Source organism: Atta colombica, unplaced genomic scaffold (assembly GCF_001594045.1).
Source record: "Atta colombica isolate Treedump-2 unplaced genomic scaffold, Acol1.0 scaffold238, whole genome shotgun sequence".
In the NCBI taxonomy this organism is placed as follows: domain Eukaryota; kingdom Metazoa; phylum Arthropoda; class Insecta; order Hymenoptera; family Formicidae; genus Atta; species Atta colombica.
In genome coordinates this window covers 3,896,307-3,912,523 of record NW_017259336.1, presented here as the reverse complement: position 1 = coordinate 3,912,523, position 16,217 = coordinate 3,896,307, and the positions used below count along the sequence as shown (strand labels likewise).

Below are 16,217 nucleotides of genomic sequence, written 5' to 3'. Positions count from 1 at the left end.
AAAATGAACAAATAATAAATCAAATAAGAATCAGTGCAAGTTTTGTTCATTAAACAATCTACAAAATTTGCACTTGATTATCCGCACTGGCTCTCCACATTAGCCCTGTTGTTTGTTGGTTATTTTTGTATTTTAAATAAACAAATAATTCAAAAAATATAAGAGCTCGCAATTTGCGAGTTACCCTCCCGAATATTTAGTTTTTATCTTTATGTATCTTTAAAAAATTTAGATTGGTGTTACACATCAACCTACTTCATGTAGAGCCTCTTCTTTCTTCTGGCCAGATTGAACTCACCTTTCGTTGCTCCTGGCCAATTCTCTAACTTCATATACCAGATATCGATAACAAGGAGAACTCCTTTTTGCTATCGACAAACATCGTCGGCAGTAAGCGTAAGATTTTACGCTTCCGTATGATGCGCAAAACACAAACGCGTCGCAAAGAGACCAAATATTAATTGATTAAATATTAATATCAACAATTATCAGTAATAATAATAATAATTCCATTAATATACAAATAAATTTCGCGTTTATTAAAAATTAAAAATATAAATATTCGACGAGAAATAAATTTAAATTAAAAAAAATTTTATATCAACAACGTTTTGATTTCAAAATTCTCGAATATTGTGAAATTAAATTAATTTCCTTAATGTAAATTTTTAATATAAATTTTACAATAACAAAACAAATAAAACATTAATTTAAGAATAAATTGAAAATTGCTAAATCAATTAAATTATAATAAAGGGCCCGATAAAATTCAAGGCCTATGCACCTATTTATAATTTCGATTCGAACGATTTGCTGAATCTCAAAGTAAGCGGAGATAAGAAATTCAGATGAATGATGTAAGATCCAAAAAAGATAATTTTCCCTTACATTAATAAACATATCTTTTTGTATTTTGTAAAGTATTAATTAGAATTATATTTTTTGTACAATTTAATATTTATAAAATTAAGTTTTAAATAATGCAAAACTCTGAACGCGATTTTAAAATAAGTATGAGATAAAATTCTTCTACTTCGTGACAAAATCTATATTGGATCTAACATCATGTTACTACTTTAACTGATATAAAATCCATTACTATATATGGATAAGTTATAAAAGCTTATATAGGCTAAAGTCAATGCATTGAGATAAGTACATAGTAATAATTAATAATCGTAAAAATGTCTTTTATGAAAAAGCGAGATCAATAAATTGATGAAATGACATTTTAACAATATAACTTCGTTAGTAACATGTGTACAAATAAGAGTGAAATAATTGAAAGAATATCTTAGAAAACGATATATATTATACATATATATGTATGTATGTTGCTTTTTTGCACCAACTTATATAAAATTTAATCCTGAATATTTAAGAATAGGATAGGTAGACAAAATAATAAAACAATACTTATTACACTGTAACAACTTTCCAAAACGACCACGTCGAAAGAATCAATATATTTTTTTATCATATTTTGAGATAGAATTAATCAGAGAGTATCAAATTGAGCTTGAATTATTTACAATTAAGTCAAGGTTCATATAATATACGTGAATTTATAATAAGTAAACAAAATTTAAGCCTTTAACAGTTTTTTTGAGTTAAATAATTTTATTCTATATATATTTGTTTTAGTTAAATTAACAAGATATTGTGAATAGGGGAAATAGCAGTGGCGACTTATAGGAATGATTAAAAATAACTCAAACTGGGTGTAACGTAATATTATAAATTTTTACATGCAAAATAAATTTCATAATGAAGAGGTATTCAGGATTAAATTTATCCTACTCTATTACAACGTATCCATTTTAAGGCAACGGATGTATGGAGTACTATACATACATTTATCCGAACATTTTTATTAAATTGATGCATCTATAATATATTAATGAAATTACCACACATTCGTTACCTTAATAAAAATATTAATTCATTACTCACCAATCCGATGCGCAACAGCGGAGTTACATCTGCAACGTCGTTACGATGATTCTGTAACAAATAAATTGAAATCTAAATTAAAACAAAGCAGAAAAAGTCAATTAATATTTTAAAAAATATTTACAAAACGCAAAGTTATCTTGAAAATAGTCATTTTTAAAATGTATAATTTTTTGCATAAATACCGATTTTTTTAATTTTCAGTTAGATATTTATAAAAATAATAATACATTTTCTAAAAAAGATACGTATTTAAAAATACGTATTCACAAAATTTTAAAATAATTTTAAAGTAATCCTCTTTTCTAATTATCATTTTTAAATCATAACAAAATAAAACAACTAAAGAATGAACAGAAAAAGAATATTGATTTTATATAAGCAAAAAATAAGATATTTACCGCAAGGTTGCTCCGCCGGTGCCCGATGTCTTTCCCAGACCTCTTCCTCCTCTCAGAATTGGGTTGATATCCTTTCATGTAGGACACTCGCGTAAAACACTCGCGAATAATGCACTATAATCGCGCGCAGACTATAACTTGAGTCCGATAACTTGAACGACACTCCCGATGCAAACGCGCGACGCGACGAACCGGCTGCAGTTCGTTCATTTTCAAATAGATTGGCGAGGGTACGTTAACTTCCCCGTTGGATTTTTACACGAAGAGAACGATTTTATTCAATGTCTAAAAATTTATCTAGATATATCATTCAGATAGATCCGAAAATTTTTACTTGAGAAAAATCGTTCTTTTCGTTGTAAATATTCGTTGGGTATTGAGCCCTCCCACCACGTCAAGATCGTACCCGTGAGAGGGAAGATAATCTGAAAAATGTAATGTATAGCTATTATCTATATTACTATGCAATTATTATGAAATCGGTTAATTTTTAGAAACTGAATATCAAACACACGTCTGCAATTTGTTATCATTGTGAAATAAATTCAGGGCAGATAAAAGTATTGAACCTTTTATTTATAGATGATGTCTGTAAAATATGGTTAGAGTCAATGAAATGAGCTAGAGATTAATAAAAAAAAGAAATGTTTCTTTTATTATCAATAAATAATTCCAAAGTTACGTTCAATTTTTAAGTGGTTCGTACAACGAAAGGAAAACAAAAAAATAATTAAATTAATTAAATTATTAAACTATATTATAATTGAAAGCAGGAATTGCGTTATTTGCATGAGAGTGTTCATATTAAGCAACGTTGCTTTTTTATGATTCGTGTGATACTGTTCGTACAAACAAGTAGTGTCACGTGCCGCTCTTCTTCACATTTCTTTTTGAAACATATAATAATCGCAAAAAATGCTAGATATAATGCGAAATGTTGTATCTTATGAATATTCACATAATACGATTACTAGTATGATTAATTATTCTCATAAAGTACGTTTCGTATTATATTTGACATTCTTCGCGATAAGATTTCAAAAATGTGAAAAAGAGCCGCACGCGACTCTACCTATCTGTTTGTACGAATCTCGGTAAGAGAATGACAATGGCTGCGCAGTAACTACGCGTAAAGGTGACCGGCCGACCGGTGACGCGTTGCTCCGTGCCACCCCGTGCCATCCCCACTCCAAGGCCGCGCACCAACCGTCGAAATATTAACGCATATTACGAAGTAAAATAATATATTCTTTACATTTTTAATGTTCTCCGATTAATGAAATAATTTTTTATATGTATCTAGTTTTAGCGGCGCGAGTCGTTAATGTGATATCATAATTATATTGTGCTACACCGAGGAACATGATGTTCATTTTATAATTTTAAATATTTCATATCAATATTACAATATGCTGATAAAAGGCAAGAAGTAAAAAAAGATTTTTACTAGCGGTTTTTCTAGTGGTTTTTCTTACATAATTGCTCACGTGAAGTGTTTTTAACATTTCAACATTGTATCTCAATTTTTATTGCTCTTTTTTGTGATTTGCAATTAAATAAAGATTAATAATACGTCATGTACATCCTTTAAATGAAGATAAATGAAAAATTTATTTTAAATTATGAAACAATTTCGACTAAATAGAATAATACGTATAAATATTAAAAAACTGGTATATACATTTAGAGATATGTCATTTAAATATAATTTATCTGTTTTTTTTCCCGTATTAAGAATGCGGAGTAACATGAAAATGACAGAATTATACGATTCAAAATGACGAATAAAAAGCCACAATTTGAAATATCTAGCAAGAATTTGAAATATCTAAGAATCTCTCATTCTCTCATTTTTATACCGTAAATGTGAGAACACGTAAACTATCTAAAATATTCATGAGCTGTGTAAATGCGTAATGAATCTAACAATAAGAAATAATTCAAAGACCGTGCAACAAAACCTGTTAATCCAATTAGTACACTCCTTAATTTTAGGCGACTTGATTGGTAATTCGCGTTCGTAGATATCTAATTTTCATTAATTAATGTGACACCCGGAGCGATTCGTAAAACACGTCCGTCTCCTTCCGAGATCGCCGAGCGAATGCCGAAGTGATGACGTAGTCAACCACTGCGCCGCGCGGCACCCTCCCCCACCCTGTTCGTCGCGTGACCCCTTCAATCGCTGTTTACCGGTCGCCGTTCGAGTTCGAATTATTTATTATTCGAATACCCAATTATTACGCATGAAAAATATTCACGGCTTATTCAATTATTCATATTTTACATGAGTTTATGTTCAAAGAATAATTTTCATTATTCTTTGAAATGATTCATATTTAAATAACGGTTGATAACATTCTATATATGCTTTATATGAAGATATATTCAAATTTTCTTAATTGCAAAACAATTTGCGCTAAATACAGGTTTGATTAAAAGTATTAAATATCTTTTTAATTATTATTTAATTTTTCAGCTAAAAAATTTAACTCTACTATTGCTGCAAATTATTCTATGTTTCAAAAATTCTTTAAATTTACATGTAATGCCGATCATGGCTCGGATAAAATAACATACGAATTATTAACATCTCACATATACGGTATAAAAATAAGATTCTTATTGTTAGATATTTCAAATTTTATCGCTTTGAATGAATCACATATAATTCTGTCATTTTCGTGTTATTTCGCGTTCTTAATACGGGAAAAGTAACAGATAAATTATGTTTAAATTACATATCTCTAAATGTATATACATGTTTTTTAATATTTATACCTATTATTTTATTTAGTCGATATTGTTTCATAATTTGAAATAAATTTTGCATTTATCTTCATTTAAAGCATATACATGACATATTAATCTTTATTTAATTGCAAATCAAAAAAGAGCATCATAAAAATTGAGATACTTTTTATAATTTGCGGCAGTAGTAGTGTCATAAAATACGTTGTAAAATACGAATAATTGAATAAGCCGTGAATATTTTTCATGCGTAATAATTGGGTATTCGAATAATAAATAATTCGAACTCGAACGGCGCCCGGTAAACAGCGATTGATGGGGCCACGCGACGAACAAGTGGGGGAGGGTGCCGCGCGGCGCAGTGGTTGACTACGTCATCACTTCGGCATTCGCTCGGCGATCTCGGAAGGAGACGGACGTGTTTTACGAATCGCTCCGGGTGTCACATTAATTAATGAAAATTAGATATCTACGAACGCGAATTACCAATCAAGTCGCCTAAAATTAAGGAGTGTACTAATTGGATTAACAGGTTTTGTTGCACGGTCTTTGAATTATTTCTTATTGTTAGATTCATTACGCATATACACAGCTCATGAATATTTTAGATAGTTTACGTGTTCTCACATTTACGGTATAAAAATGAGAGAATGAGAGATTCTTAGATATTTCAAATTCTTGCTAGATATTTCAAATTGTGGCTTTTTATTCGTCATTTTGAATCGTATAATTCTGTCATTTTCATGTTACTCCGCATTCTTAATACGGGAAAAAAAACAGATAAATTATATTTAAATGACATATCTCTAAATGTATATACCAGTTTTTTAATATTTATACGTATTATTCTATTTAGTCGAAATTGTTTCATAATTTAAAATAAATTTTTCATTTATCTTCATTTAAAGGATGTACATGACGTATTATTAATCTTTATTTAATTGCAAATCACAAAAAAGAGCAATAAAAATTGAGATACAATGTTGAAATGTTAAAAACACTTCACGTGAGCAATTATGTAAGAAAAACCACTAGAAAAACCGCTAGTAAAAATCTTTTTTTACTTCTTGCCTTTTATCAGCACATTGTAATATTGATATGAAATATTTAAAATTATAAAATGAACATCATGTTCCTCGGTGTAGCACAATATAATTATGATATCACATTAACGACTCGCGCCGCTAAAACTAGATACATATAAAAAATTATTTCATTAATCGGAGAACATTAAAAATGTAAAGAATATATTATTTTACTTCGTAATATGCGTTAATATTTCGACGGTTGGTGCGCGGCCTTGGAGTGGGGATGGCACGGGGTGGCACGGAGCAACGCGTCACCGGTCGGCCGGTCACCTTTACGCGTAGTTACTGCGCAGCCATTGTCATTCTCTTACCGAGATTCGTACAAACAGATAGGTAGAGTCGCGTGCGGCTCTTTTTCACATTTTTGAAATCTTATCGCGAAGAATGTCAAATATAATACGAAACGTACTTTATGAGAATAATTAATCATACTAGTAATCGTATTATGTGAATATTCATAAGATACAACATTTCGCATTATATCTAGCATTTTTTGCGATTATTATATGTTTCAAAAAGAAATGTGAAGAAGAGCGGCACGTGACACTACTTGTTTGTACGAACAGTATCACACGAATCATAAAAAAGCAACGTTGCTTAATATGAACACTCTCATGCAAATAACGCAATTCCTGCTTTCAATTATAATATAGTTTAATAATTTAATTAATTTAATTATTTTTTTGTTTTCCTTTCGTTGTACGAACCACTTAAAAATTGAACGTAACTTTGGAATTATTTATTGATAATAAAAGAAACATTTCTTTTTTTTATTAATCTCTAGCTCATTTCATTGACTCTAACCATATTTTACAGACATCATCTATAAATAAAAGGTTCAATACTTTTATCTGCCCTGAATTTATTTCACAATGATAACAAATTGCAGACGTGTGTTTGATATTCAGTTTCTAAAAATTAACCGATTTCATAATAATTGCATAGTAATATAGATAATAGCTATACATTACATTTTTCAGATTATCTTCCCTCTCACGGGTACGATCTTGACGTGGTGGGAGGGCTCAATACCCAACGAATATTTACAACGAAAAGAACGATTTTTCTCAAGTAAAAATTTTCGGATCTATCTGAATGATATATCTAGATAAATTTTTAGACATTGAATAAAATCGTTCTCTTCGTGTAAAAATCCAACGGGGAAGTTAACGTACCCTCGCCAATCTATTTGAAAATGAACGAACTGCAGCCGGTTCGTCGCGTCGCGCGTTTGCATCGGGAGTGTCGTTCAAGTTATCGGACTCAAGTTATAGTCTGCGCGCGATTATAGTGCATTATTCGCGAGTGTTTTACGCGAGTGTCCTACATGAAAGGATATCAACCCAATTCTGAGAGGAGGAAGAGGTCTGGGAAAGACATCGGGCACCGGCGGAGCAACCTTGCGGTAAATATCTTATTTTTTGCTTATATAAAATCAATATTCTTTTTCTGTTCATTCTTTAGTTGTTTTATTTTGTTATGATTTAAAAATGATAATTAGAAAAGAGGATTACTTTAAAATTATTTTAAAATTTTGTGAATACGTATTTTTAAATACGTATCTTTTTTAGAAAATGTATTATTATTTTTATAAATATCTAACTGAAAATTAAAAAAATCGGTATTTATGCAAAAAATTATACATTTTAAAAATGACTATTTTCAAGATAACTTTGCGTTTTGTAAATATTTTTTAAAATATTAATTGACTTTTTCTGCTTTGTTTTAATTTAGATTTCAATTTATTTGTTACAGAATCATCGTAACGACGTTGCAGATGTAACTCCGCTGTTGCGCATCGGATTGGTGAGTAATGAATTAATATTTTTATTAAGGTAACGAATGTGTGGTAATTTCATTAATATATTATAGATGCATCAATTTAATAAAAATGTTCGGATAAATGTATGTATAGTACTCCATACATCCGTTGCCTTAAAATGGATACGTTGTAATAGAGTAGGATAAATTTAATCCTGAATACCTCTTCATTATGAAATTTATTTTGCATGTAAAAATTTATAATATTACGTTACACCCAGTTTGAGTTATTTTTAATCATTCCTATAAGTCGCCACTGCTATTTCCCCTATTCACAATATCTTGTTAATTTAACTAAAACAAATATATATAGAATAAAATTATTTAACTCAAAAAAACTGTTAAAGGCTTAAATTTTGTTTACTTATTATAAATTCACGTATATTATATGAACCTTGACTTAATTGTAAATAATTCAAGCTCAATTTGATACTCTCTGATTAATTCTATCTCAAAATATGATAAAAAAATATATTGATTCTTTCGACGTGGTCGTTTTGGAAAGTTGTTACAGTGTAATAAGTATTGTTTTATTATTTTGTCTACCTATCCTATTCTTAAATATTCAGGATTAAATTTTATATAAGTTGGTGCAAAAAAGCAACATACATACATATATATGTATAATATATATCGTTTTCTAAGATATTCTTTCAATTATTTCACTCTTATTTGTACACATGTTACTAACGAAGTTATATTGTTAAAATGTCATTTCATCAATTTATTGATCTCGCTTTTTCATAAAAGACATTTTTACGATTATTAATTATTACTATGTACTTATCTCAATGCATTGACTTTAGCCTATATAAGCTTTTATAACTTATCCATATATAGTAATGGATTTTATATCAGTTAAAGTAGTAACATGATGTTAGATCCAATATAGATTTTGTCACGAAGTAGAAGAATTTTATCTCATACTTATTTTAAAATCGCGTTCAGAGTTTTGCATTATTTAAAACTTAATTTTATAAATATTAAATTGTACAAAAAATATAATTCTAATTAATACTTTACAAAATACAAAAAGATATGTTTATTAATGTAAGGGAAAATTATCTTTTTTGGATCTTACATCATTCATCTGAATTTCTTATCTCCGCTTACTTTGAGATTCAGCAAATCGTTCGAATCGAAATTATAAATAGGTGCATAGGCCTTGAATTTTATCGGGCCCTTTATTATAATTTAATTGATTTAGCAATTTTCAATTTATTCTTAAATTAATGTTTTATTTGTTTTGTTATTGTAAAATTTATATTAAAAATTTACATTAAGGAAATTAATTTAATTTCACAATATTCGAGAATTTTGAAATCAAAACGTTGTTGATATAAAATTTTTTTTAATTTAAATTTATTTCTCGTCGAATATTTATATTTTTAATTTTTAATAAACGCGAAATTTATTTGTATATTAATGGAATTATTATTATTATTACTGATAATTGTTGATATTAATATTTAATCAATTAATATTTGGTCTCTTTGCGACGCGTTTGTGTTTTGCGCATCATACGGAAGCGTAAAATCTTACGCTTACTGCCGACGATGTTTGTCGATAGCAAAAAGGAGTTCTCCTTGTTATCGATATCTGGTATATGAAGTTAGAGAATTGGCCAGGAGCAACGAAAGGTGAGTTCAATCTGGCCAGAAGAAAGAAGAGGCTCTACATGAAGTAGGTTGATGTGTAACACCAATCTAAATTTTTTAAAGATACATAAAGATAAAAACTAAATATTCGGGAGGGTAACTCGCAAATTGCGAGCTCTTATATTTTTTGAATTATTTGTTTATTTAAAATACAAAAATAACCAACAAACAACAGGGCTAATGTGGAGAGCCAGTGCGGATAATCAAGTGCAAATTTTGTAGATTGTTTAATGAACAAAACTTGCACTGATTCTTATTTGATTTATTATTTGTTCATTTTTTTGTATTTTAAAGATTGAAAATCTGTTTACTTATTATTATTTATTACTCATTTATTTAATAAGCTCGCGATTCTGTTATGTTCCACTTAATTTATCATATACGCGATAGGACATGATTAGGCATTAGCTGCTGCGTTTAGCAAAGAAAGCAGCTTTGCAGCTTTTGTAAAATTCTTCAATATGGTTGATTTATAAATTTAAATCCAAAAAGAATCAGCAAGACCCAATTATATTGACGAATATTGTATTTTACAACATTTGCAAAGCTGTTTTTTCTGCTGAACACAGCCATTAACGTATTATTCGCGATGTTATTACACATTAATGAAGTAATATAGATAGGATAGTCACGAATGAATTAAAATACGGGTGGATAGGACAAGTATGAATATATAGACTGTATAAATATATGCGAATAATGATACAGTAGAATAATTAGAAATAAAAATATAAATGCAGAAAAGCGAATGTATAAATAATTTGATAGATTTTAGTTATTTCAGCAATTTTTAAGGTCTGTTTTCTATTAATGGGTGTACTGAATGAATGCACTTTTGGAAATTAAAGTGAGATAGAAATACGTGATTGATATTTATTTAAAGAGAGAAAGAGAGTTCTAGAGTAGTTTAATGCAGGGGATCAGAAAACAATCATTATTACCATTAGGATCACCACCAAAAATGAATATGTCGTGCAGTTTACATCTACTTCTTCAGAGGGCAGTAGTATGCGGGAGCATTTTGCGGTTACAGAAAAAAGTTCCTCATGTCTTCTCTCTAATATGAATATTAATATTATTGATTGTCGATATACAATTGGAAGTCATAATAGTTTCTCTTTTTCTTTGCTGCCTTGTTTCATCACGTGTTCCAATCTTTTCAACGTTTTCAGACTGTAACATACTGTAAGCAACATGACAATGTGCAATACGCAGTCGTGTGATCAATATAAATTATAAGCAAGAACTAAAGAAGTGTGAACATTTGAACAATAAAAAAGTAAAAGTGTACTACACGTGGATTGTAGACTAAAAACGTTTTATGCATATTTGTAGGAATAAACTTGATTAAGTCATGAGAAAACGCGAATTAAATTCAAAGGCATTTAAACGTGCTGAAAACAATTTGCTATCTAAATTGAATAATACGTTTTTGAAGAATTATCCACATCATGTAATGCCGGGTTACAACTTGAATAAGTCACCATGTATTGAGACATGGGATGAAGGGAATGCCCAGGGACTTTACCAAGAATTTCCATATAATTGTGATTTGCCAAAACCATTATTGCCACCGGCAAAGTTGTCAAGAACAGGTAACAATACTGATATGAAATCTTTGTGAGTTTTTTTAAAATATGACTTTTTAGAAATTTATTAATTTGAATATATAGTTTGTATTTGAAATATTTAATATCTCAATAGGATTTTCAATTTCTTATAATTCTTAGACATAAACTTTACAATATTATAATTTTATTAAATATAATTACATTTTATTTCTTTTAATACTTCGTAGTACTTAGCGAAGAAGATCCAGCGTTGCAACTTCTCACTTTCAAAAACCACTTAAAAGATGAAACAGATAGGTTAATGAATTACTATGAAAAACATAAAAAAGGTTGTACATAAATGTATTATAATATAACAGATTTAATAACAACTTTTAACTTAGTAAAATGTACTCTTTACCAACTAACTTGGTAAAATGTATTCTTGATAGAATTTCAACTACCCAAAAAAAAGATAAAGTGGATGAAAGGATGTAAGGCAAATGTACCTAAATATATCGCAGATATAGCTGAATTGCTTGATATGGATCCGGATCCTTATTTTGAAGGAGTATGTTTAACAAATTGTTGCAAAATTTGAAAGAAATAAATTGTACATTATGACAACAGAATATTATTAATAAAACATCTTTTTAGACTTACAACTGGTACTATACAGGTGGATGTTTAAACTATGTTCAGCTAAATGGTTGGGATGTCCTATTATTTCCATTTATGGGAGACTTAGGTATTCTAGCATAAAATGTTTGTGAATATATTAATTTGTGCAGTGTTTATTTTAATCTTCCTCTTATTTTCAGTTGCTGCACATATTGTACCCATGGAAGATTTTATATGGAAGCCTTTGTTACAAAATTCAGCTAAATATAAATTACATAGATCATTGTATGAAATTAGACAATGCAAGCTTACTGATACATGTATGCGTATTTATAATCTTAAAATAAAAAAAAATATAAAATCATAATATATCTAAAAGTTTGTTATATTAGTAATTCTCTTCATTTTTAGGTAGAATTTTAGGAAGGCATAAAGATCATTGTACTCTTTACACATTGTCCAATTCTGAGAATCATTTGCTGCTTAATGAAGTTTATAAGCAAGCATCAAAAGTGCCATATGTCAGTGCTGATTTAAGTTTGACTAATATTAATTATCATTGTACGTTAAATGCAAAAAAAATATTGTCCTTATGGGATATAAATAGACCGTTAGTATTTCTTTATATTCTTTATGTATTTTTTTGTTCTTTTAATGTTGATGTATACTTTTTTTTCAGAAATTATATTAGTAGTGGTTCTGTATTACAAAACAATACAACACATGATGCTTGGGGGTGTATAAGATTCCAAGAAATTGATCCAAACGTTTTAATTTACGTAGATAGATGTTGCTTGCATTATCTTGATACTAGAGTAAGAAACTGACAAGCTTTAAATCTATATTTATTTTCTTACATAAATTATAAATTATAAATTTCATAAATTATCATTTCCTAAATCACTTATTTAATAATAAGAATATATTTATTTTTTATACATTAATAAAGAATTATTTTATTTAACTTTTTAGATTGCTCTTGATCAAGCATGTCTCACGTTGTGTCCGAAATTTAATTTAGAAAACTGCGAGAGTTTGTCGATAGAAGTTTCGAGTAAACACAACAATTGTCATTATTTAGGCACTTATCATTCTTTTTTGATGTGCGATAATCGTTCTCCAAAGCACTGTGTACGACAAAAATGGACGCACCAGTTCAAGGATATTCCGCTATTGGCAGCTATAACTAATAAGTTAATAATGTTAAATAATAATTCTAATTACAATAAAAAATTAATTGCTATTATAATAACTACTATATCGCAATCTTGTTACAGTGATGACAAGGAAATGATTATTCTGTCAACTCAAAAAGCTGGCGAGAATACAATAATTTTGAACACATGGATGGATGAGGAGAAGTCTCATTCATTTAATTTACCTTTCACACCTCCATACATTGCAGAAACATTAAATAAATCTCAAATACAAGGAATGTGCTTAAATCCGGATTTACAAAGCAGATTTGAATTATGTAATGTTGGTAGCACATTAGTCACAAATGTAAAGAAAGGAGGAGTGTTCTTCTTCGTACAAAATTCTATTGGTATAGTTATTGTATCTCATTCTATCATAGTATTACTGGTATTATTATATCTTGGAACATCATGCCCAACATATTTTTTCTTGTTTTTATAGGTGATATATTTTATCAATGCATAACACACGAAGATATATTGGATAAATATTCTCCTATAAATAATAAAGCATGTTATGCATTGGATATGTGGGAAAAAGCTTTATTAACCCAAGATGAATCGCTAATACCTTTATCTCTTACTGACAAGTGCAATATGCAATATATATATAAAAGTAAATTTAATTTTTATTTAAATATATTTTGAATGATTAAGGCCGGATTCTACCAATATAGTTTAATTTTAATCTCGGTTTCACTTCATTTTTTTATAGTTTTAAGAAAAAGATGAATAAATTGAATTGAAATAAAATCTGTGTTGATAGAAACGGACATAATTCTAATAAGTTAAACCGATATTAAAGTTAATCTTACATTGATGGAACCGGGCCTAAGTAACGCAAATCATGAAAATAATTTTACAGATTTTAAGAATCACAAGCTCAGCCGTCCTTTAAGATCCAATAATGAAAATGTAGACAATAGTTTTGAGCCAACCTGGAAACAATCGTTAGCTGCATTGGGATCATATGTGGATCTATTAGCACCAGAACTTCTTGCTGTTTGGGACATATGCGAAACAGTACCTGCACCAGAAACGAAATCAAATCAGAAAGTTTTGAATTGGTTGGAATCCTCAACTTCGAATCATCTTGTTACGCAATCACAAGATGTATCTGATCACATTCCTACTCCTATCAATACTCAAGAATTAATTAATGTATCGCAAGAGTACGATCTTATAGACATTGACGATAGCAGTATACTGCAAGAAATGTTCTTGCCAAAAGTTAAATCAAACTAGCACGATAAAACGTGTTTAAATAATTTACATAAATAGAAATTAATAGATATATAGAAATAATTTATTTTTTTGTATGTAATATATATCGAAGTTATATATTACTAACACTAAAGTTATGTATAAATAAATAAAATTATTTTTAGAATAATTATTTATTGTATTATAACAAAAATTAAATGATATTCATGCACATATCCGTAATGCGACGAAATGACTGAATATGTTGTTTTTAAATGATATACACATATTTAAAATTTTTAACGTGATTTATTTTGACTAGCGATTCCGTAGGAAAGATGGTTTCCATCTCGAAATAAGTACTTTGCTGTTGTCTTGTTGCTTGTTTTGTTCTTCCTCCATTTGCATCTGTTAATAATTATCAAATTCGATTATATACATTTTTTCTATATTTTATAATAAAGTTAATTTTACGTTAATGAAACCTAATAAATAACACATATGAAAATAATTTTATAGATTTTACTTACCAAAAATTTTCGTCGATTTTCTTTAAACATTTCCAATGGATTGTCAAATTGTCTATAATAATTTAGTACGTCTCGCACGTCTTGTACATTTGCTGTTAATATCGCTATAATAAAGATAAACAATAAAGATAAATTTTTATCATTCAATGAAGATTAAAAATAATATTGATATTTATTATAACTAAAAAATTTATACTAGGCATATTAATTATTGATAATTCCTATGTATTACAGAAAATAGCAAAAATAATGCTATATAAAATTATTTTCAAAACAAATAATTTTAAGATTAATCTTACTTTTCAGGAATGCCGCCAAGTCATACAACGTAGTATCATCATCATTGCCCGTCCACCGAGGAAGTTTAAATGCATTTTCTGGATTTAACTTCACGCTATCTTCATTCCAATCGATAACAATAACCTGTAATCATTACATGCAATAATAACTCTAAAAAATTTTCACAAATGTAATAATAAATGTAATTTTTTTTAATGTGTTAATAGTTACTCTACTAAGGTCACGATTGAGAGCTCCTAGATCTTTAACGTGATGTCCATCCACAAAACGTGTTGCATCTCTCACTAATCTGTACATGATATATCCATTTGGATCAAGAGCATCCAAAATAGGAAACACTGTCTGTAAATGAAATAGATATAATTTTTTCTTATATAAATATAATTCTTTTCTGCTAAATATATTTAAAACAAAAAAAGTTAAAGACAGTTGTACCATTCCTTGTTCAGCTGTATAAATCACAATCTCAAATTGTGGTGGAGCAACTGCTTCTAAAAATTGATCGACTCCAGGTCGCTTTTTAAATCTCCATCCAGTTTGATACTACAAATAAAACATCGTACTCATATAATATCAAGTACAAAATTAACATGTTTATTATTAATTTTATTTAATATAATGCATGTTTTTATATACACGTATTTTATTATGCACAAAATGTATTAAAAAGGCGAACTGAATATTTTAAATATTGATTCTGTATTCTAAATCCTATATTTTTCTAAACTCTATAGTTTATATAGGAAATAATAATTCTAAGTTACATATAAATGACACAGGTTTTTTAATACATCACTCACATGTGATACGTGATAGCAAATATATTGAATTATATTGAAACTTAACAGATTAGATACTTACTGTCCAATCTGGATGTACGAGAAGGTCTGTCATTTCCAAAACTAAAGTATATGGTGGTTGGATATATGGATGTTTCAATGGATCAGGTAACAATTTTTCCCTACTGGGTTCTTGTACTAGCTATAAACACAATAAAAATAACCATAAGATATATATCTTTAACAATAGTCAAGATATCTCTTTAACAAATAAATATAATTTCACATAAAATATATTTCTGAACTTAGAATTAGAAAATATACTGTGCATGAAAAAAGTACATACAAACTATAAACAAAAGACTA

The 16,217-nt window shown here is 28.4% G+C and overlaps 2 protein-coding genes across 2 annotated transcripts in view; one reads left to right on the top strand and one right to left on the bottom strand.

Moving 5' to 3' along the window:
* Positions 1 to 10,833: 10,833 nt before the first annotated feature.
* On the top strand, positions 10,834 to 14,284 carry LOC108688718. The gene is made up of 11 exons (XM_018195076.1): positions 10,834 to 11,267; positions 11,471 to 11,572; positions 11,675 to 11,793; positions 11,880 to 11,970; positions 12,044 to 12,163; positions 12,255 to 12,453; positions 12,523 to 12,658; positions 12,816 to 13,036; positions 13,121 to 13,389; positions 13,482 to 13,655; positions 13,905 to 14,284. The coding sequence occupies exons 1-11, from the start codon at positions 11,027 to 11,029 to the stop codon at positions 14,282 to 14,284; spliced, it is 2,052 nt and encodes a 683-aa protein (XP_018050565.1). The 5' UTR covers positions 10,834 to 11,026.
* A 267-nt stretch (positions 14,285 to 14,551) lies between these two features.
* LOC108688704 (mitochondrial import inner membrane translocase subunit TIM50-C-like) overlaps positions 14,552 to 16,217 on the bottom strand; it is a 2,701-nt gene continuing 1,035 nt past the window's right edge. Inside the window, exons 3-8 of the mRNA XM_018195058.1 lie at positions 15,934 to 16,053; positions 15,508 to 15,615; positions 15,283 to 15,414; positions 15,072 to 15,195; positions 14,773 to 14,876; positions 14,552 to 14,650 (exon numbers count right to left, since the gene is read on the bottom strand). Of these exons, the coding sequence (XP_018050547.1) occupies positions 14,561 to 14,650; positions 14,773 to 14,876; positions 15,072 to 15,195; positions 15,283 to 15,414; positions 15,508 to 15,615; positions 15,934 to 16,053 (678 nt within the window). The 3' untranslated portion in view covers positions 14,552 to 14,560. The remainder of the gene's footprint in view (positions 14,651 to 14,772; positions 14,877 to 15,071; positions 15,196 to 15,282; positions 15,415 to 15,507; positions 15,616 to 15,933; positions 16,054 to 16,217) is intronic.